Source organism: Typopeltis vanoorti, chromosome 7 (genome assembly GCF_054136105.1).
Source record: "Typopeltis vanoorti isolate ZY-2024b chromosome 7, IOZ_Tvanoo_1.0, whole genome shotgun sequence".
NCBI lineage: Eukaryota > Metazoa > Arthropoda > Arachnida > Uropygi > Thelyphonidae > Typopeltis > Typopeltis vanoorti.
In genome coordinates, this window is record NC_143555.1 from 138322078 (window position 1) to 138345243 (window position 23166).

Below are 23166 nucleotides of genomic sequence, written 5' to 3' on the forward strand. Positions count from 1 at the left end.
AAATCTGACTAATAAATTCACTATAATCACAATTCTCAAACGATCAGATACCAAATTCACTATAAAGGCTAATGACTTCAATATCACTTGTCTTAGTGTGCATCCCATAAGGCAAAGCACCGCCACTTTCGGGCTATGCATAATAGAAAGAGCCACAACCCAGACTTCTGCATTACTCCAACCTTGGTATCTCTCCCGGGTCTGTCTCCTACTGATGAGATCTCAATAAAGGTCAAAATCGCTCTGAGTAGTGGCTCTTCCTATTATGCATAGCATCATACACCTGCGAAAAGGGGGGTACTTTGCATTATGGGATACATACTAAGGCAAGTGATGTGAAGTCATTAGCCTCTATATACAAGTAGCTCAGACGTGAATATATTTCAAGCGCAAAACATTGTTTTGCTTCGTTGCAAGGTTTTTTTTTTTTTTTATTTCACTTGGTTAATTTGTCGATCAAAATTCTGAGTGACAGAATTTTGATCGACAAATAGATCACAGATTATGCTTGTTATTGTTTTACGAATTGATGTTGTACGATTCTCTATCATACAACCAGATATTATACATTTGAGAAATATATTAAGTAGGACGAATTTCATTAAATGCCTGGTTGATGAAGTGTCTCCTATTTGTGTTGACTAACTTTCTTACATATCTTAGCCAACACTATTCCTCAGTTGCTCTACTATTGCATCTTAAAGTGTTTTTATCCGGACAAATCAGCAAGGGTTGGACCAAAATATTACAAATATGTATAAATGTGGGTTTGAACATACTGAGAGAAAGAGAGATAAATAAACATCTCGGCAGATAGAAGATAAAACTGATACTCTTTCTGTGTGTGCTGTCATATTAAACTGCTGCGCCTAAACTCTTCCAGGTATTATATACACGCGTCAAGTTTACGAAGGCAAGCTGAGGGGGCAATCACAATGACGTTATTGATATAATCAGCCTTATATAAATCAAAAAGTTTATCACTCCTTCCATAGTTACACTCTACACACCTCTCATGACGTCGACTGCTTAGACCAATGAGATTGCAGGAGCGCTGAGTTTATATGTGAAAAGCCGGCAAACCTCGCGTGCATTACAATTCCTGTACGACTAAGCACGTTGTTACGAAGTTCTTCCAGAGTGACGCAATAAGATTGATTTGTCAGTAGCGATTATTTTCCTAACTGTAAACGATGGGCGCATTATTAAGTATCTTTTGGGCTACAGAATCGAATGATGATGCATTAAACACAACAGACAAGATTGAAGATGCTAGTTTAGATATACCTGATGAGTCTACAGGTATCACCCCAAGAGAAAAGAACTTGATTAAATTAACGTGGGGGTTTGTAAAAAAAGATATGAAAAACAGTGGTATAGCAGTGTTTATAAAGTAAGTTTCTACATCTATTTTATGCATTTTTAATTAGTCTCATTAATTCATGAGACGATCCTGTGTGCTTTTTTTTGCTATGAATTAATTCCTTTGTTTTCAGGACAAGTTTATCTGACAATAGAATTGGGAAAGCATTTATTGATTAATTCATATTAATTATCTCACAAATCAGATGTACGTGTTGGAAATATTGCTTTATTATTACATTTATAACAAAAGTTTTCACATTTCTTATTAGCGAATTATGCAGTAATATCTTCATCGTTGAATTTGCCAAATAATATGCATTTGTAATTAAGGAGTGTCTTTTGACGGTCGGTAGATATCTGGTTTTATATTCGCTTCAAAGGTAAAAATGTTCTTTCATCTTCACAAGGTATTCCAACAAGTTAGAAATGTACGTGTGAATGTAAATTTGCAGGCGAAGGCGTGATATATATATATATATATATATATATATATATATATATATATTCCAGAGTTCCGTGCAGTAAAGATTTAGCGCTGCGAAAAATTAATTTTGTTTTTCATTGAATTAATAGTTATTCTTATTATTATCCAATTTTAGCAAACATTAAATTTGCTCATCCGTTTTAACTTTTGTTTCAGATGAACAGACGACGAAGTTAATAGCCACTGTTCGTTTGCGCATGCGCATAGCAATTGCTAAAGTAGTTGCGCAAAGAAATATTTGATATTTACATTCAAAAAAACGCAACATAACTGCCTTTTAAATGATTACATAAACTTGAAAAATATTTCAGAGTTACTGACAGTAACTGTTTATTAACATAGTCGTACTGTTGTGGCACATCACTGCTATCTGCCTTCAGAACGACTATGTTAATAATCTAAAATATAAGAATGCTTTTGGGTTTAAAGATAAACAATGTGTTCCCTTATTTTCGTTATTTGCGATACGTTTAGCGATAGTGAATCTTTTGTATGATATAATAACTTTTGTATGATCTGACAATGTTACATTATCAAATCTCTCTCTCCCCTTATGTATCCCTGCATTACAATGCTCAGAAATTTTAATAATAATGATGATGCCTTTATTGTTAAAGGGAACAGACCGAGCTCTTTTAGTGCTAGCTAATTTTTTTTATTATTAATATTATTACAATAGCAATGTTTCTCACTGTAATAATAATGCCGCACAACTCTTTCAGTATCGCACTTTTAATTGTTCACCGAACAATTTTTGATTTCAGTTTTCGGTGATCAAAACGATGCACTGATTTGTTCATCTAGCCAGAACACATTATTCAACACTGACTTTTGGTCGTTTTTCCAAATTTGTGTCAATGATGTTCAGTCAAGAATGGTTAAATTGATAGGAGATAATGTAAACTCATCACGTTCATTGACCCACTTGCATCTAATCATGTTTTAGTAACTTCGGTGTGTTGTTTATTTTTTAATATTCATTCGGTTTTAATCTTTGTTTTTGTTCACCCTTATACTACCGAATTAATGTTTCATAGTTATTCCCACATTAAGAAACAACCGAAAATCATTCCTTTGTTTCTTAATGTGATATGGATTTTATTAATGAGCGTAATCATGTCAAAGATGGCAGAATAATAAAAAGAACCTGAAAATGACAGGCATATGCTGTGTACGATGTCAGAAATATTTTTCACTTTTATTCACATCATGCAGATACTATATTTATTCCAATTGTCACACTAACATCCGAAGTATGGATTTAAGTTTGGATCATAACATTCAAGGGGGTACCCCCTTTCCCCCCTCCAGTTTTGATGAACGTTGGAAATCTTGCTTTTGGAAACCTTTCCATAAAATGCACTCTATGTGGCATGTTTTTTCCCCTTCTATAAAAACAACTCGCCTTTCGATCTTTATTATAGTACTGATCAATATTTGGGAATTTTAAAAGAAAAGTCTTATACATCTTTTAATATTTAGTTAAGGTAAAGAATATTTACTAATAATCAAAATTGAAATGTTGACATTACATAAAATCTATAAATGTTTATAATCGTTTGGTGTAGTTAAAAAAAAAAAAAAAAAAATACTCAATTTATTGGTTAGAGGACCTAAGTATCAGACATTTTTATTCCTGAGGTAAATAGATAAACCAGATAAATAAATAAATGGACCTTTGGTTGTGGTACTGGAAGAATGAATTGATAGATTTGCAGTATATCTGTATAATGCAATGCTCCTTAACATTGTAGCAGGTCTATGGAGTAGATCACTGATTTTTTCAATAGGACAATACGCCATATCAAACTGTAGGTGCTATTGCGATATGATTTAAGGAAACTGGTTAATATAACGCCGTCTACTACCCGATTTACCTGTACAAAAAACCCGACTTTTCCCCAAGAAAAAAAAAAAAAAAAAAAAAAATCTGCTACTTTCGTATGAGATCGGCTAACTCACCTTCAATTGAAACAAACATAAACATTCCTCTCATCACAACGAGAATCGAACTTAGGCCTTTTCCAAGGGTAGGAAACAATGGACCGTCGATCTCCCAATTGTGCTTCAGGGGGCGCTTAAAGTTGATGTAGAAAAACGACTATTCGTACACGGTCCTTATCCTCAATTTTATAGCACACCTTTGGGACTAATTCGGATGTCGCGTGCAGGCGGGTCCAGTTCGTGCAGCAACAGCATATAAACTAATTAGTGATCATGTTGAAGGAAGAGGGGGTCGAAAATATTTGATTCGTATTTCACAAACTGGTGAAAGAGTGGAAAGTGCGATCAGAACCAAAAGGGGTCCTCACAGTACTCGAAATTGTTCAGTTCGGTTGAAGGTGAATTAAGTTTGATACTGTGAAGAGTTCTACCTAGGAAAGCAGGTAGAATACATAAACCGGCCAAAACAACACATCAATTAACAGCCAAAATACGCTAATTATAATCATTAATTGCTTCTGTCCGAAATATAGCGCTAACCCGAATACTTATTTGAACATAATGGATTTTCCCAGTTTCCGAAAATCTTTTTTTTTCCCTATTAAGACACTGAATTATCTTAGTAATTTTTTTTTGGGGGGGGGGGTAATCGAGTAAATGTCTTATACATCTAATTTTTGTGAAACCAACACATCACATCTACTCATCAGCAAGAAAAGGGAAAAAATAAAAATAAAACAGCAACAAAGTTTGATTCACAAGCGAAGTGAATAAAATAAGTGATCTTACTCATCATTATGTGATTTACAGTACCTTGTGTTATGATAATATAGTAAAAGACCATTCATTAAACCTGTTTTGTCTATGTTAATATAGACAAAATCGGCGCGGTTAGCCTAGTGGCTATGCGCTTAGCAACCATATGCTTGGAGAGGGAGGGTCCTAGGTTCTATTCCCGTTGACGACGTGAGGTGCTTAAGGATCTGCCATAGCCAAGTTAGCCGGTCTCGGGCGTGGACAGCAGGGTTTTTTCCACCAGTTTATCTGGGGTTTTTCATCCCGCAAGAAGGCAAACCCACCCCGTGAACACACAGGCTACAGTCATAGGATATAGTAAGGCAAGGAAGGCAACGAGAAACCACCTTGCTCATAGTCATTTCCCTAGATCAGTGGTTCTCAAACTTTTTACCTCTGAGCCCTACCTGACAAGAGAAAACACTATCACCCCCCCCCCCCCCCGGTTTTATTTATCAAAATAGAAGTCATACTAAGTTTGACGTTTTATTCAGTTTATTTTGTGTTTTCTACTTTTTAACAGTTTTTGAAACAAAATAATTAAAGAATCACAATATTAGGCTTATAATAAAAATTAGTTTTAACACTCGCAATTAACCAAAATATGTATTGAAATGAAACAATATTTAATTTTTCTCTGTAAAAATAATCAAACATTTAAATGTCAAAGTCTAATGTGATGGATGAGCCTGTTTCTGAGAACAAAGTTTATCAAAACGTGGTGTAATATCAGAAATGGCCACCCTAAGTTCTTTAGCAATATTTAGTCTAGAACGATACTTAGCTCCGAGTAGCGTCTTTCCCACCACTAGTTGAAGGAGCGCTGGTATCTTCATTTCTATCACTATTCAGGAAACGCTTCATGACTAATTGTTCATAATCAAGTCAACTTTAAGAGGTAAACAAATCAGCACAATTGCACTGAAACAAGCGCCAATGAGATGTCATTAAGTCACTGCTTTCAGCTGCGCGTGTTTCAGCTGCCTGGAAGAAGAAGCGGCCGCTGTCGAACTATCAACACTGCCTTTGGCAGACGCGTTTTGTAAGTGCGAGTGAAGAAAATAATTATTAGTTATTTTGAAATTCATGATAATTAAAACCTGTATCATCAAACTTTTTTCTTTCTGTATTTGTTGTTATTTTTAAAACTGATTTAGGGCAGTTTTAATTTTTATCTGTAGGCAAGTATGCCGCTCTCCCCTTTCAAGGTATTCGCGCTCCCCTGGGGGTAGCGCCCCACAGTTTGAGAACCACTGCCCTAGATGGTGGCGTATATATAGCTGCCCCTAAACAGCCGAAAGGCTATAACCACAATATAGAATAAACTGCAGACGTTTCAGGGGGGGGGGGAGTATTTGCACAAACTATTCTCGAAAATTTTCATGATGCTTCAATCACTAGAAATCTGCGAATCCTGGATACACGCGAATTGCCAGTCTCCGAGGCTAAACTATTACCTTTGACAAATGCGGTATTTCTTGCATCATGTAAAACATTTAAAAAAAAATAATAAAAATTTTCACATCTGACGTCCGTAGACGGCGTATGGTCACTGCCGTACCTCACATGGGTTTGGTAATGATGTCTTCTGCTAAAATAGTGGTAGGGTCACAGATTCCCTTTCCACACAAAGTTTGTAGGACAAACATCCATGCGCACGACGGGATTTGAACCCACAGCCTCTTGGCTGGAGAGCAGACACGCTAACCACTGGGCCAACCAGGCCGGCTGAAAACATTTTAGACACTTTTATATAAACCCATTTATATATAAAAATATTCAGAAGTCATTTTCTACGGTGACCTTCAAGGAGAGGATAAATTTGTGTGGCTCTAGGTTCGAACTTATGTTCGAGAATTACTGGTGTTGCCAATTACAACTCTTCGCTTGCCAGGTGCATTCACTACCTATGCTCCTTTTTCCCTTATACACCTTAATCATTGTGATCTTGCAATATGTTCCCCCCATCCACAGAAGTCTCTGAAGCAATAATTAGCCTTTAGTCGGAAGCGATAACGATAAATTAAATCCTAATTATCAACGTCGAGTACTTTTTTTTTTCGTCGCCGACATTGGATGTTATGTTGTTGCTTGATGACATCAGTTCATTCTTTAGCGTCTGGCGAACACGCTTCTGTTTAAAAGACTTATGCAATTCCTCACACACACACGCGCGCGCGCGCACACACACACACATACCAGAAGGGAAAAAATATCCATTGTGTGCGGAATTTGCGTCTGGTATTAGTCTCCGTTCTTAGAAAAACCACTGTGACCTTGAATTGCTAATCATACTAGCGGAAGTCACCGAACTGAAAAGATGATGTAATAAATTCAGAAGAATGTACGCGGAAATGCACTTAACTGGGTGAAGAATTTTTTTTTGCTTTGTCATTTTATTCGTTGTAGATTTGTCAGATGGATAAATTATTCACCCTGCGACTTTATAAATAAGATATTATTTATTTAAAACAAATAAATTAAATATCCTTCAGCATCGTCTAACCATATTCAAACTAACACGTTTTATATAAATAAGATATTATTTATTTAAAACAAATAAATTAAATATCCTTCAGCATCGTCTAACCATATTCAAACTAACACGTTTTATAATATAGATATGTCATGTGTACAGCTAATTCTCTTTTTATACGGCTTTTTTCGTACGATTTTTGAAATAACACGGTTTAGAAAACAAAAGCAATTCTATTTTTACACCGTATATTTTGATTTAACACGGTTCAAATGGTGCTTATTTTTAAAATTTCTGTTTGAATTCAGTTCTGTTAAAAAAGCTACAGCATGTAGACAAATGCAGTGGAACTTATATAATAGCGAAATCGCAAAAAAGTGTTGGCGGCTTTAAAGCAGCTAAGGATCATGTGACTATTATTTTGCACCAATGCTTCAGGAGATCGTATATTAAAAACCATTACTCATTAATCGATCCCTACGACTGCGGGCAATGAAGGGTGTGGATTTTAACACGTCACCAGTGCACTGGAAGGCAAATAAAAAAGGTTGGGTTACAAAAGAAATTTTTAACGAATGGTTCCATCAACGTTTTGTTCCAGAAGTTAAACGCTATTTGATGGAAAAAAATCTGGACTTTAAAGTTTTATTGATTATAGACATTGTGCCTGTCCATCCTGTTTTAGAACACCCGAATGTGGAATTTTGTTTTCTGCCACCTAATACCACTACTAGATCAGGGTGTGATCGCTACCTTCAAATTTTACTACGTAAGAAGAGCATTCCAATACATTTTGGATAAACTAGATAAGGATAATTTACTGACAGTTATTGATGTAAGGAAGAAATTTTCTATTTTGGATTGCGCCAAACTTGTTAAATTGGCATTATTAGAATTGAAACCATCAATTTTAAATACATGCTGGAAAGCTACTTGGCCAGAATGTGTGAAAAAAGAAAAACCTTGTACCTTTGCATACAACTGAATATCCCAATATCATCAGATTAGCACATGCAGTTGGCAGAGAAGGATTTGATTTTTCGTCTGCAGATATTGAAGAATTGATGACTGACAATGCTGTTAGTGATGTCGAAATAATAGAAGCTGTCCTTGAGAATTTCGATGAAATAGAAAAAAGTGATGATGATGAAGAGATTCTACTCATTGCGGGATTAATTAAAGAAGGGCTTCAAATGGCTAGTAAAATTGCAAAGTCATTTTCTTACACATAACCCAAATACTGAACGAACTGAACAGTTTAAACGTGAACTGAAGTTATGTATGGTGCGATATTAAAAATTATACAAAGATATAGTCAAAACAGGATCTCGACGATTAATTACAGAGTCCGTGGTAAAAAAAAAAAATCAGCCTTCAGAATTATTGGAAATTAGTGCTAATTTAGTTCCTTTTACTGAAGAAAACGTCGCCATTGCAGTATGAACAGGACAGCCAAAATGTTTCAAGTGATGGAAGTGATTTAATTAGTCTCACACAAGAGAATGCGGTACTATCAGAAAATGAGCGAATAAGATTTAATAATCATATGAGTAGGTATATTTGGACCTTTTCGAATTTCTGTTTTATTAGTGACACACTATTTTCTTTAAGCGATGCATATACATATATATATAGAGAGAGAGAGAAAGTTTTTTAACTTGGGTATATTATGTATTCAAGATACCAAGTAATTTTACTTGGTATCTTGAATTTTAATCCTATTTCTAATAAACTTGGTTTTTAATCTTTTTTCCCAAGTAAGCAAACAGACAAGTAAGTCAAGTTTGCGCCTGCACGTTGTGCAAGTCTGAGGAAACTCGTGGTAAAGGTTGATTAATCTCCGATTACTTTCCTTAGTATTTTTCCCCTAATGTAAAGCACATCCCCTTGCGGAAATGTATGATGCTATGCATTAAAGGCAATGGTCACTACCCATACCGGTTTCGACCTTTATTGAGGTCTCGTCAGTGGGAGCCAGACCTGAAAATGCCAAAGTTCAATTAATGCAGAGCTTGTGAATTTTACCTCAACAAGTTGCCCCTAATGTGCTTTGACCTTACTAAATAAAATCTCAGGATGAGAGATGTTTGCACTACATGCAGGCGCAAACTTGACTTACTTGCCTGTTTGCTCACTTGGGAAATAGGATTAAAAACCAAGTTTATATAAAATTACTTGGTATCTTGAATACATAATATACCCAAGTTAAAAAACTTTCTACATCTATCTCTCATCCTGAGATTTTATTTAATAAGGTCAAAGCACCTTGGGGCAACTTGTTGACGTAAAATTCATAAGCTCTGCATTACTTCAACCTTAGCATTTACAGGTCTGGCTCTCCCTGACGAGATCTCAATAAAGGTCAAAAACCGGTATGGTAGTGACCATTGCCTTTAATGCATAGCATCATACATCTCCACAAGGGGATGTACTTTACATTAGGGGAAAAATACTAAGGAAAGTGATCGGAGATTAAACAACCTTTACCACGAGTTACCTCAGACTGGCACTACGTTACCACGAGTTGCCTCAGACTTGCGCCATGCAGGCGCAAACTTGACTTACTTGTCTGTTTGCTTACTTGGGAAATAGGATTAAAAACCAAGTTTATATAAAATTACTTGGTATCTTGAATATATATATATATATATATATATATACACACACACACACACGTTTCGTTTGAAAATAACTTATTGTTCACATCTGGAACCATTCTATTTTTTCATATGCAACGTATTCTTTTTTACACAGTTTTCATTTACACGATTTTTTCTGGAACCAATCTACCGTGTAAATGGAGAACTGGGCATATTAATCTTGCATAAAAGGCAAATATTATCCCAAAGAATGTTCAGGTTCAAATTCTGTTATGCAGTGCTCTTAATTGAACAGTAGACTTTTAGAAAGCTATGATGGGAGCAACATGCACATTGATCACGACCACATTCATCATTGGTTGATTTTTAGAACAAGGTTTCCAATTTATCTAACCCCCCGCCGTATTAATACTATTGTACTGTAACAAACAGCCTTTGGGAACGCATCCCCCCCCCCAGGGACAACTGCAGATGTTACGTAACTATCAATGTACAATCGACTCGGTGTATAGCTGTGGTTGAATGAATTGTTATCATAGGATGACTCAGTCACTACCATTCATGACACCGACAAAAGATTTCATCACCCAAAATTAATTGTAGCCAACATTATCGATTGATGGAAATTGTGCTTCTTGTCCTGGGTACCTTCTCAGCCAAGAAATCATTGAACACTCAAGAAGATAATACCAAAGGACTCAAGGTCACCCAGGAGAAGCTGCGAGAGAATACACCAGTGTTGCTAAAATTTTAAAAGGAGTATGTGGGTACTGAAAGTTTGGGAACACTGATCCTGTGGATAATTCTAAATCACACCACCAGTACGGCGAGAGTAGTATGACATATACTGCTAGTACGAGTACACGAAGAACAATAAAGTTTTAACGGTTTCCTAAAGAATATCTCTTTTTATACATGAAAAGCTCATTGTTTTTCACTGATTAATACTGTGCAGCGTAAAACTCTGAAATACATTTGCAAAATTTTTGGCGTGTTTGCAAGTTAATAGCACCTGTTAGCTTCCTTATATCTGTTTGCTGTAAGCTAATAAAATAACTTCAAGACGGATGTACTGGTTTTGACAAAATGTCAGACTTTGATTTTTGTTAAAATAGGAGAGGTCTGAATGTGGTATGCAGTTGTTTACTGATGATGCAAAGTTGGGGAAAACTATGAGGAGTAAGGCAGATGCTATGACTTATGAGGATTTGAACGCACTAGCTGAATAGGTAGGCGAGTGGGGTTATCAGTTCAATGTCGTGAAGTGTAAGGTTTTGAAATTTGGGAAGCAAAAATGGAATGTAGAGTACACAATTGATGGGAATATCTTGGAGGAGGTAGAGATGCGAAATCTGAGAGTGAGTGTAGACAAGGACCTAAAATTTTGGGGACATAACTCACTGTGCAGACATCATGGCAGATAATGGGGAAAATGTGGAGGGCAATGACTTGTAGAAGTAAGGATGTTATGTTCCATTATATATGGCTTTGATCAGGCCACATGTGGATTACTTGCACAGATTTGGTCACCTGCTTTTCAAAAAGATGTATTGGAAAAAGTCCAAAGACTGACTAAAGTATTTTCTAGTCTCTGGAATGTTGAGTATGAAGACAGACAGATTGAGAACATGTAATTTGCAGAAACTGGTGGATAGAATGGAGGGTGGGGGGAGAACAATTGAGACATATAAGCTGTTAAGGGGCTATTACCAGACTAATGTGGAGGAGGCTTTGCATAGAATGAGTGAAAACAGGGAGAGAAAAAGAGGTAATCAAAAGCTGTATAAGGAGAGTGTCAGCAAGAGGATGAGGAGCAGATTTACTTGGAGAGTTTTCAGTGATTTGAGTGCAGAGATGGTGAATACATTTAAGGCACAGCATGATAAACTGTATGATTGTAAGATATCCCTTGGTGAGTCTTTTGACTCCATAGAGGTTTGATAATAAGAATTTAATCTTATCCTTAAGCATGCATATTTCTTTCAAAATTTGTGGATCAATCTGATTAGTCCACTTTACTTCCTGGTACATATTAAATAATTTTTTCTGTGTTCTTGTTTCATGTGTATTTTTAGTCTCATTAAGAATTGTACATAATGACAGTGCCTCCACAGTACAGTTGGATGGGTGATGCAGTGTGCCTTTCAAATCCTGTCTAGGATAAGAGAAACCTTTATACAAACCTTTCAGTTACAGGTACGTTATGCCAGTCTCATTGCAGTGGAAGGATTTTTCTCTCCTGAAACACATAAACCAGCTGGACAGTACACAGTTAAAAAAACATAATATACTGGCTCCATAGTCATTGTTACTTTGGCTATAATTTTAACTAGTTTCAATTACCATGAGCAGTAAAACTGGTTATATAATAATTACAATGAAATACATTATTAATTCTTCTGTCTTTTCTCTTTCAGGCTGTTTATTAAACATCCAGATTATCAGAAACACTTCAAATCTTTTGCACAAGTTCCTTTTGGTGAACTTCCCACTAATAAGCATCTTGGTGCTCATGCAACAACTGTCATGTATGCTCTTAGTTCATGGATTGAAAATCTTGATGACCTTGAATGCCTTACGGAATTACTGCTCAAGACTGGACATAATCATGGCCGTAGAGGGCTTACTGCAATCCAATTTGAAGTAAGTAGACCTTTCTCTCTAGACAATAACTTTATGGTGAATCTGGAATAATCTTTTCTTTTATTTTAACACATACGCAAATAAAATCTGCTAAACACAGCCAGTAAACCAAGACATTATTCATTTTTCTCCTCCTATGATAGTGTGTGTGTAGGTGTTGCATCTGTGTGGCTGTGAATTTTTTTTACTTTTCTTTGATTTTAAATACCATCGCTTTAACCTATATTATTTTTAATTATACCCTTTAATGTATGTTATCTTAATTATATATCTATTCTATTCCTAGAATCTGTAGGGTTTCTTAAAGGTAAAAGCCAGATAACTGGAGAGACCTCTACACCACCTTTAAGGAATGCAGAGAACTGACTGAGAGTTCTGATCCAATGTCTAATCTCCACCTTCACATGGTTTTGCCCCTTTAGTAGGTATCTATTGTGTACTAAACAAATGAGTATGGGCTGGTAATTTCAGATTTAACCATTCAAATTGTACTCTCTTTTGGCTTAAACCAGAAACAAACATGATAGTACAATAGAATGAGATTTCATGCCAGCTGGGGGCATCCCCCCACACACTGTTTTTGTCAGGGCACCAGAACAAACAGCAAAAAGGCAGCTACTGGAACAAACTCTAACTCAGCATCTAGAAGAAGAACAAAAACCAATGTCAATAAAATTGATAGGAACCATCATCATAAGGAGTATCATGTTGTTGATTCCTATCTTCAGTTTTTCTTTTATTTCGAAATCAAACTTGCAGAAGAATTAGAAAAGTACTATGTGGACATAATTGATATTACTAAGACAAAGAAGACTCTAATGGGTGGGATCCTGCTAAATAATAAGTATAGGATGTTATATTCAATCAATAATGATCAAGAAAAGGAAAGAGTAGCAATGGCATTCAACACCAAACATGAAGAAAAACTTCTTGATTGGAAGACAACTTCAAGTAGTTATATGGACAAACTTCAAATGGGGAAAGATGAAAATTATTTGTGCCTAATGTTCTAAGACAATAGTGGACTCATTTTTTGAGTCATTAGAGTAGGCAACTCAAATTAAGAATTTGTATATGTATCAAAAAGCTTAGATGTTGTTGATTATTCCTAATAGTGCTTCATGGTATAAACAACACCAAGAGAGAAAAAAAAAAAATTATTGAATTTATAACTAATATTTCCCTGGTTTTCTATCCAGCATCTTCAGAGCACAAATTATAACTATGACAAGCACACAGGCACTACACTAAATCATTAGAAACAATTCAGTTTGAAACTGACACAGAACTAATGTCTTAACCTGGCATCTTCCATGGACCAGATAACTGTCAAGTTAATTCAGAGTAATCAGGCTATCTGGTCTCAGAATGACTGTCTCCCAGATCTTTGGCAAATTAATACAACCATACCTATTGAGGTTGGGGAGAGTGCTTCATAGCAGATGCTGATTCTAAAAATTCTTTCGAACATGTAGCAACTTCTGTGTAAAACCAATGTCTTCTTTATGGTTAAAGAAGACATTGGTTTTACAGAACTAATTTCCTAACCTGGCCCATAAAGGGTGCCAGGTTAGGAAATTAGTTCTGTGTCAGTTACAAACTGAATTGTTTCTAATGATTTAGTGTAGTGTCTGTGTGCTTATCACAGTTATAATTTGTGCTTCTTTGAAGATGCTGGATGGAAAAACAGTGAAATATTGGTAAGTTCAATAAATTAATTTATATTTTTCCTCTTTTGGTTTTGTTTATACCATGAAGCACTATTATGACATAAAGAAAATGGAAAAGTGGTCCTTGTTACAGATCTAAACAGCAGAGTAGGAAATGAATCCTATCAGGCATATAAAATCATTATGGAAAGATTTGGAGGAAAAGGGCAAGGCTATTAATAATGGTAAGATCTCATTGTTGGAGATCACTTAGATCTCCAACAATGACCACTTTTTTCTTTCTTTATGTCAGCTACCTACCTACCTACCCTGACTCAAAAAATGCCTCCACTTCTTTCTTAGAAGAACCTTCGGTGGGGCCATAAGAACAAATGAATGATATAATCACGTAATCACAAGAAAGATATTTATTTAACCAAATATTTCGGTCTGGAAATAGCAGACCATCGTCGGTGGTATTACAAGAACAGTTTAAAAAAATATACAAGCTAGAATACTAACAATAGATCGTTGAAATTAGAACATGCCGCGTGATGTTATATCACTAAGTATGAAACGAAATATTTTGAAGTAGAAACATGATTGAATTTGCTATAAAAAAAAAAAAAAAAAAAAAAAAAAAAAAAAAAAAAATTAATGAGTAATCTTGAAATAAATATCTTTCTTGTGATTACGTGATTATATCATTCAGTCTTATGTCGCAAGTATCCTTAAAACAACAAATAAGAACAAATAATTTTCATCATCATCATACACGTTCATTGCCAAGCTGAAAATTGGAATTTCGTGTGGTGGCCAAATTTTTTTTATTTAGTTTTTATTGTGCTCAAAATAAGTTAAATATATTATTTATATGCTTTTATTATTATGTACATAGGATTTATGTACTCTAAATATCTATTACGCGATATCGCATGATATGTAATTCGGTCAAATAAGTTATATATTTTACAAATAAAAAACATTTAAATATAATAATTATAACTTTAATTATCAGTCTTTTATAATCACATAGAATTTTTAAAAATAACATACAAATAGAAAAAAATAATTATCAAAAATCAATATTTATAGGGAACTTACTAAAAAAAAAAAAACAATACTCAAAATAAATAAAAACCAAACTTCAAGCACGCTAAATCAACGAATAACTAAACAAAATCGTCGCGTCGTCGCCTTGTCCGAACGCCGCCACTGTGCGCACTGGCTAACATAAACAATAGATAGCGACGTCCACGCAATATCACGTGATTGGCAATGAACGTGTTAAGATAACCAATTATCCTTGGGCATACTGATCCAATGCAACAAACTCAGTTCCCTTATTTTGAATACTCCCTACATTGGTAAAAAATATAACAATTTTCCTGTCTTTGAGACCATCACTCTTTATTCTAACCACATCTCTCTATCTCTTCAGTCTGATCACACTCGTTTCCCTAATCCTGATTCCAATTCATGCATTTCTTGTCCCAACTTTTATACATTCTGTCACTTTGTCCTGCCATAATCAAATCTTTAACCCCAGAATCTGTCTTTTTCCTGATACCACCTGTTTCATAGTCTCACTTTCATCATTAGCTGCACTAACTTCTTAATTCTGTGTGCCTTCTCAGCAAACAATAGTTTCTCTAAATGTCCAACAGCAAACCTATTCCAATTTCTGTTCAAATTCACTCCATAGGTTCACAAACCGAACACTCTTCACCTGACACAACTCAATCATTTTACTATTTATCTCTGTGCTCCTTCTCAACTCACTGTTATCATATCTGGGAAACACACTAACCACTTTCTCAACACTCTCCTTTATCTCCCACAACAACTTCAAGTCCCCATTCACATTCCTTTTTTCACCATCTAAGTTATTCTTGCCCAAAACTACCACTAATTCTGATGTTTGCTCTTTCCTTCTCTGTAAAGCATCAGTTATTTGTTTCAATGTTCTAGCAGGAAAGCATGTTATTTTTTTGTTATTCACCACACCTCTAATGATTAAATCCCCATACAATGCTGTATGATTATCCTTTGACACACTTGAAGATTGGACATCTAAAGGATTCTTTAGATGTCCAATCTCATCATCCAGATGCCTTTGTTTTACTTTTCATTAACTCTTGGCTAAGCTCTTCCACTCCTTTCCTTTTGTTATCACAGTAGTAACAGATTTCATCTGATACTACCAGCTATGCCAGCTCCCATTTTGCTGCCTTTTTTTTTTTTTCTTTGGTCACCCTAACCATTCACATTTTTTGATGCATACATAAAAGAATCTGAAGGATCTAAAAATTGTATCTAAAGGAATAGAAGAAATGTAAAGTTAGGTAAAACTTTAAATTGATAAAAACTCAATCCTCATGTTGAAGCTTCCCATGCTGCAAATGAGTACTTCCTTACAGATACTATTTTCAGAAAGCAGCAGGAACACAAACAAATAAAATTACAATAACAAACACTATTGAAGAACACCTGTATACAACATGAAAAAAAATGAAGCACAATTATAAGAAAAAAAGCCACACTAAACTATTTAAAAGTGTTTTCCTAGCACAGTTCAAATATACCACTGCATTCATTAGCAACACTCTGTTTTTCATTAGAGTTTGTTTTATCTTCCCATGTAAATTTTAATATCTTTGAATACTAACAATGTATATACTTTTTTGAATAAAAATGGAATCTTGTTTCTCATTAATTTAATAGCATATTCCAGTGTTGTTATGTTTATTTAGTTCTTTTCTTTCACTACTTTTTTTTTTAAATATTTTATTGGCATAAAATTTTTGCCTTAGCATGCCCTTGATACTGGGGCAAAAATTTTAGGCCAATAAAATATTTACATAAGTAAATTACATCCATATTATGTTTAACTACTTTTTTTTTCTTGGATATTCACTATGTTCCTCTACTCTAATCAGTATATATTACACAGATTCTTACTGCTGCATCTGATCTACTATAATAAGTAGCAATTTGTTTTTACAAATTTCGTTTTTTGAAGATACATTTTGTTATATATTAAAAGTATCAATCACATATTATCCTAAGATGAATGAGTAAAAATCTTTCTATATAAAATTAATAAGACCTCTCATCATTCTACTTCTTATTATTATAATATTACCATAGAGTCAAAAGACAAAGTGCAGGAGGTATACACCTTATGTGGCAGAATACTTGTTATTACCATCATCATAATACCGGAGTCAAAAGATTCATTGTAGGATGTTCCAAGGATATATACATAACTCACCAAGTGATGCCTTAAATGCATCTGCTGTCTCCACACTGTTAGGTAGTGCATCCAATAACCACTATTCTCCATACAAAAAAACTTACTCTCCTGCTTACATCTTCCTTATACAGTTTCCATGTATGTTCTCTCCCACCATTCTATGAAAAACCTCATCATCATCATCATCAAATTCCTGCCATGTACCCTCAAGGGATATACAGGATATGACAGTACTACATGAAAAAATTACATCATTACTAACTTCCTATCTACAATTTTCCTCCAAATCAGTCTGTTACTTGTCAAGACTCCAACATTATCAGATCTTATATTTCTATCGTCTAAGGCACTTTGTACCGTATCAATCCACCTATATCTTGGTCTTCCTCTGGGTCGTTTTTCTGCCAACCTGGCAGAGAACACTTGTTTTGCTAATCTTTCCTCTCCCATTCTATTTAAGCGACCATACCACCTGAGATTAGCTCTGCTAACGCATTCCTGGATGCTGACGATGTCAAGTTCTTTCCTAATATCCTCATTTTTAATATGATATTGCCATTGATGCCATCTGTTCACGCCTCTAATCTTTCTCAGGACTCTCATATCTGCGGTCTCTAGTCTTTGGTCAAGTGTTTTACTTCTGACCCAGCTCTCAGATCCATAAGTTAAAATTGGTTTCAACACAGTCTTGTATACAGCTAATTTAGTGTTCCGACTAATTTCTTTCTTATTCCATATGAATTTATTCAATTGACTTCCCAGCATACCAGCTTTGCTGATTCTGTTGTCTATTTCTATATTTAATTTACCATCTTCAGTAAAAATCGTGCCTAAGTAGCTGAAATGTTTTACTTGTTCCACAGGTTCTCCATTCACAACACAGTTGACATTTTCAATGATTCTGCCTATTTTCATTGTCTTTGTCTTTTTATTGCTGACCTTCATACCATATCTATTACAACAGCTATTCAATTTAGTCAGATAATCTTGTAGACTTGTAGCGGATTTATTTAGAAGTATAACATCATCCACATAAAGCAAAGAGCTGACATTAACATCTCCAATTTTGATATCAGGTTTAATACCACGTTCCTTCATAATGTGATCCATATAGATAATGAATAAGAGAGGGGATAATGTACATACTTGTCTCACACCAGATTTAACATTAAACCATCTTCCTGTACTTCCTTCAATTCTAACTGCTGACTTACAACTCAAATAAAGACTAAGTATTGCTTGATATAATGCCCCACTGACACCATATAACTGCAGCGTATTGAATAGCTTCTCTCTTGGCACCTTGTCATATGCCTTTTCCAAATCTACAAAACTTAAATACAGATCTTTGTTGTATTCCAATGGTTTCTCGACTATTTGTCGTAAAGTGAAGATCTGATCCTGACAGCCTCTATTTGGCCTGAATCCAGCTTGTTCTTCGCCAAGCTTTTCTTCCACAATTCTTCTCAAACGTTTCTCAAGTATACTTGCATAGATCTTGCCAGGAACACTCAGTAGGGAAATACCTCTGTAATTCTCACATTCAGTTTTATTTCCCTTTTTATATATGGGTACTATGAGAGCTCTACTCCAATCATTGGGAATTCGTCCCTCTGTCCAGGCTTTCTGAACTATGCAGTGCAGCCACTGTAAGACTTTTATACCACCATACTTCAGCATTTCCGGTCGAATATCATCTACTCCTGCTGCCTTTCCACATTTCAAGCCTTTGATGGCTTTTTCTACTTCAAGTATGGATATGTATTCCTGACTGCATGCCTGGTCAGTGTTTTTTATCACTGTGCTGTCATCACTGCTTGTTTCATTTAGCAGTTTTTCAAAGTAATTACTCCATACTTCAAGGATATCTTTTTCTCCTGTTTTCATGTCACCTTTATCATCTCTAACTCTGTTTACAGCACTCTTTCCTCCATTCCTAAGCTTCTTCAACAACCTCCAGAATATTTTGCCACCTTCTTGATATTTATTTTCTATATTCTTGCCAAAGTCCTCCCGTGACTTTTGTTTAGCTAGTTTTACACAATGTTTAGCTTTCTTACATTTGTCTCTGTATTCTGTAAGAGTAAAAGCTGACTTATTTGCCAGGAACTTTTGATATGCTTTCTTCTTTTCCTTCACTGCCTCTTTAACTTCCTGTGTCCACCAGGGAGTTCTGATTTTTTTATCCTTGCACACAACCTCACCACATGCCTCTCTGGCAGAATCAATCAATGTTTTCTTCAGAGTTTGCCACTGAATCTCCAAGGTTTGATTCCTGTTCTCAAAGTCTTTCATTTTCTTTTCAATAATCTTTCTGTATTTTAGTCTACAGTTCACATCTGAGAGCTGCTCAACTTTTATTCGCTTTAAAACTTTCTTACATGTTATTCTTTTCAATATGAAATTCAATTTTATCCTGCTCAAGACTAAATAGTGATCACTTCCAATTTCAAATCCTCTGTACACTCTGGTGTCCTGCACCAGGGAGAAAACATCACTATCAACAATAACATAGTCAATGAGACTTTTCTTATTCCTAGCCTCTTCTCTCCATGTGAATTTGTGCACATTTTTATGTTGGAACATGGTGTTAGTAATAACCTGTCCATGTCCTGAGCAGAAATCCAACAGATATTTGCCATTATTATTAGCTTTGCTCTTTTCTCCAAATTTTCCCAAAATATTTTTGTATGTCTCACAATCATTTCCTACTCTGCTATTTAGATCCCCAATAAGGACCAACTTTTCCTTTTTCATTGTGTCAGTTGCTTTTTCTAAAGCCTCAAAAAATTTCTCCACTTCTACCTTAGTAAAGCCTTCTGTGGGACCATAGGCACAAATAAGTCTCATTGTCCAGTTCCCCATTCTCATATTTGCACACATTACTCTACTTGAGACTGACTGCCATTCAAGAAGATTAGCCTCGTATTTTGTGTTGAATACTATGGCTACTCCTTCTTTTCCTTGATTGTCATTGCCTGAATATAGCAATTTGTATTTATTGCTCAGAAAGATCTCACCAGTTTTGGTCTCTTTTGTTTCAGTCACCCCTATTATGTCGATCTGGTACTTATCTAATTCCTCAGCTAGCTCCATTTCTTTGCCATTCAGGCTTCTTACGTTGATAGTACCGATCTTTAACTCTGGTGATGTTGAGTTGGGGTTTGTTTTCAGATTTGTTCCAGTAGCTGACTTTTCGCTGTTCGCCCTGGTTCCCTGGCGAAAACAACAGGGGCCTTGTTTAACCGGGCGACGCCCCAGCCGGCATGAAATTTTATCATGTTGTACCATCATTTTTTATTTTGGTTTAACCAATAAGAATACAATTTGGTCGGCTAAATCCCAAATTGCCAGCCCATCCTCGTTCGTTCAGTATCCAGGTAGATATCCAACAGGGTGCACCACGAGAAGGTGAGGATTGGACATTAGGTGAGAAGCCCTGGTCGGTTCTCCGCATTCCTTTAAAGGCTATGTGGAGGTCTCCTCTCAGTTATACAGCTTTGACCCTTAAGCACCCCATGAAAAACCTCTTCAATATTAATTCAATAATACCCCCTTACCAACTTATATGTGTCTATCATATCAACCCTGCCCCCTCCTTCTAGCTCTTTAAATTGCATCTTGGCTGGAGAGGGAGAACAAGAGGCCATTCCTGGAAGCTGTATAAGGAAGGTGTGGGCAAGGGCCAGGGGGTGCAAGTAGATTTTTTTTGGATGGAGAGTGGTGGGTGATTGGAATGCAGTGCCTGAAAGTGTGGTGAGTATAAAGACAGTGAATGCATTTAAGTCATGGTATGATGAGCTGTGTGTGTGTGTGTGTGTGTGTGTGTGTGTGTGTGTGTGTGTGTGTGTGTGTGTGAGAGAGAGAGCAGGATCGCCTGCAATGAGTTTCTTGACTCCATGGAGGTCTGCTGCAGCTGATGATGATAATGATAATAATAACAATAAAGTGTAAAAACCAATATGAAACAGTGACATCACCAGCAAGTCTAGTTTGATTATGTGAAACTGAAAATTTTTTCAAGAAATTTTCTCATACAGACAAACATCAGTTAAGGCCAATTTAAAAGTTAACAAGAAGGTGTCTTGTTAACTTTCAAATTTATTTCATTATGGTGCTGCATTTCTCACAGTCCAATATGTGCATCAGAGATAACACTACATTAAAATTTGAGAAAAGAAGTGTTATAAAAATTATTTTCTAATACATTTCAACTTCTTAAATTCTATTATTGTTGTTTTCTTTTCTATAGGACTTGCCAAATATAGTAATTGAAGTCCTTAGGGAAAAATTAGGAAGCCACATGACACTACAGGCTGAAGAAGCTTGGAAGAAAGTGCTAACAGTTTCACTCAGTGTTGTATCTAAAGGAATAGAAGAAGAGTGTAAAGTTAGGTAAAACTTTAAAATGTTGCAATGGTTAGAATGCGGGATAGATTCGTTTGAGGATAATTGCTACTTGTGGAACTTTCAACATTCATCAACCAGAGCTTGCTCCAGAGTGATACTTTGAACTGGTGATATAACCTGTCTACCAAAATACATTTGAAAGCATGATATTTCACTGCAGTAGTAACTATCATTTGTATCTGAAGAAACTGAATACAGGAATAGTTAAAAAGCTAGATCCTATCATGTAACTTAGCGACTGTTGATGTTTACTTGTTCTTAGATGGGTCGTGTGTATAATATAGCAATAAATTACATGGTTTTCATTAGCAACTATCTCTTTTCGTATAATATATACAACTTGTTATGCTAGACAGGATGAAAACTGACGTCCACACTCAAGCAAATATGACTTTATTGGGTCATTTCAGATAAGTATAAGGTTTATCTCAGGTTATATGTTTCAGTATATTCTAGATATTGCATATGTTATTGTTTTTTTGTTTGTCTGATTTTGAAAGGGGAAAAACATTTCCATCAGTTTAGCTCACTGAAAGAGAATAACAGTAGAAAACATTTTTTCAATTATTATGGCAGAAAACATAGCTTTGGGTTAGAAGATTAACTACTCTATGAAACCTAAATATTTTGAGAAGAGATGTTGATGGCACCAAATGCCCATTAATCACATACAGTAGTGAATAAATTAATCCAAACGCTCACATTTTAAAGAAAATTTTAATTTTGCAAGAAAATAAGTATACAAAAATTAAACTCTGACTTTACATAATAATTTATATGTGCTTCTCTGTTCCTAATAAGTTCATTAATTCACTTAGGCATGAACTCTACCAACACAGAACTGATTTTTATTATTTCTGCATCTTGAAACCATATTTTTATAATAGAATGTATTAAGTTATCATTTGTATCAAAATTTAATTTTCCAAGTCTCTTTTTCTTGTTTATTCTATTGGGTTAATGTCAAAAGAGTTACCTGGCCACTGAAACAATTGGATGTTGTGATTTTTGAGGAACTCTTTCACTTTTTTTTTTTTGAAGTGTGGCATGGAGTGAGATCCTATTGGAAGATGATTTCTTTGTCTTTCTGGATTGGGATCACTCTTTTCTCGAATGTTTTTATGTATTGGTCCCTTTTCATCATACTGTCAACAGGCACAAGTGATCATGGGCTGTCATGTATAAAACACCCCAGAACATCATTTTAGTTGGGTGTTTAGGCGCTTGTTGAAGGTGGGTGGGAGACGCCTTCTCAGCTGCTGATTTGTAAATATAGGATACTCACTCTCTTTGGACAAGGGGAGAAAGAGTATTTTTGAATGCTTTCTTGGAGATGTATCCATTTTATAGCTACACAAAATGAATAAAACATTGCTAATGTCAACTTGTTTATATTATTAAAAATGCACACCACTGTTAATAAACATCATAGAGACAGTTAAAACACACAGCACTCAACCAAAACAGTGAACTAAAACCAGAACTATTCTGAAATGAAACAATAACCAAACTAAAACAAAAAACTTAAAAATTCGGCTTTTTAG

General features: G+C 35.2%; 1 protein-coding gene across 1 annotated transcript; it reads left to right on the top strand.

Annotated features, from left to right (window-relative positions):
- Positions 1–1121: 1121 nt before the first annotated feature.
- Positions 1122–21930, top strand: LOC150105114 (globin-like). Its single transcript, XM_090396161.1, has 3 exons — positions 1122–1393; positions 12082–12307; positions 21465–21930. The coding sequence occupies exons 1-3, from the start codon at positions 1194–1196 to the stop codon at positions 21609–21611; spliced, it is 573 nt and encodes a 190-aa protein (XP_090252287.1). The 5' UTR covers positions 1122–1193; the 3' UTR covers positions 21612–21930.
- Positions 21931–23166: the final 1236 nt, after the last annotated feature.

What these genes read in the sequence shown, in the direction of transcription:
- LOC150105114 (XM_090396161.1), top strand. Translation starts at nt 1,194, where the DNA reads ATGGGCGCATTATTAAGTATCTTTTGGGCTACAGAATCGAATGATGAT. An exon ending in GGTATAGCAGTGTTTATAAA is followed by an intron (nt 1,394 to 12,081) that starts GTAAGTTTCTAC and finishes TTTCTCTTTCAG; the next exon opens with GCTGTTTATTAAACATCCAG. An exon ending in TTACTGCAATCCAATTTGAA is followed by an intron (nt 12,308 to 21,464) that starts GTAAGTAGACCT and finishes TCTTTTCTATAG; the next exon opens with GACTTGCCAAATATAGTAAT.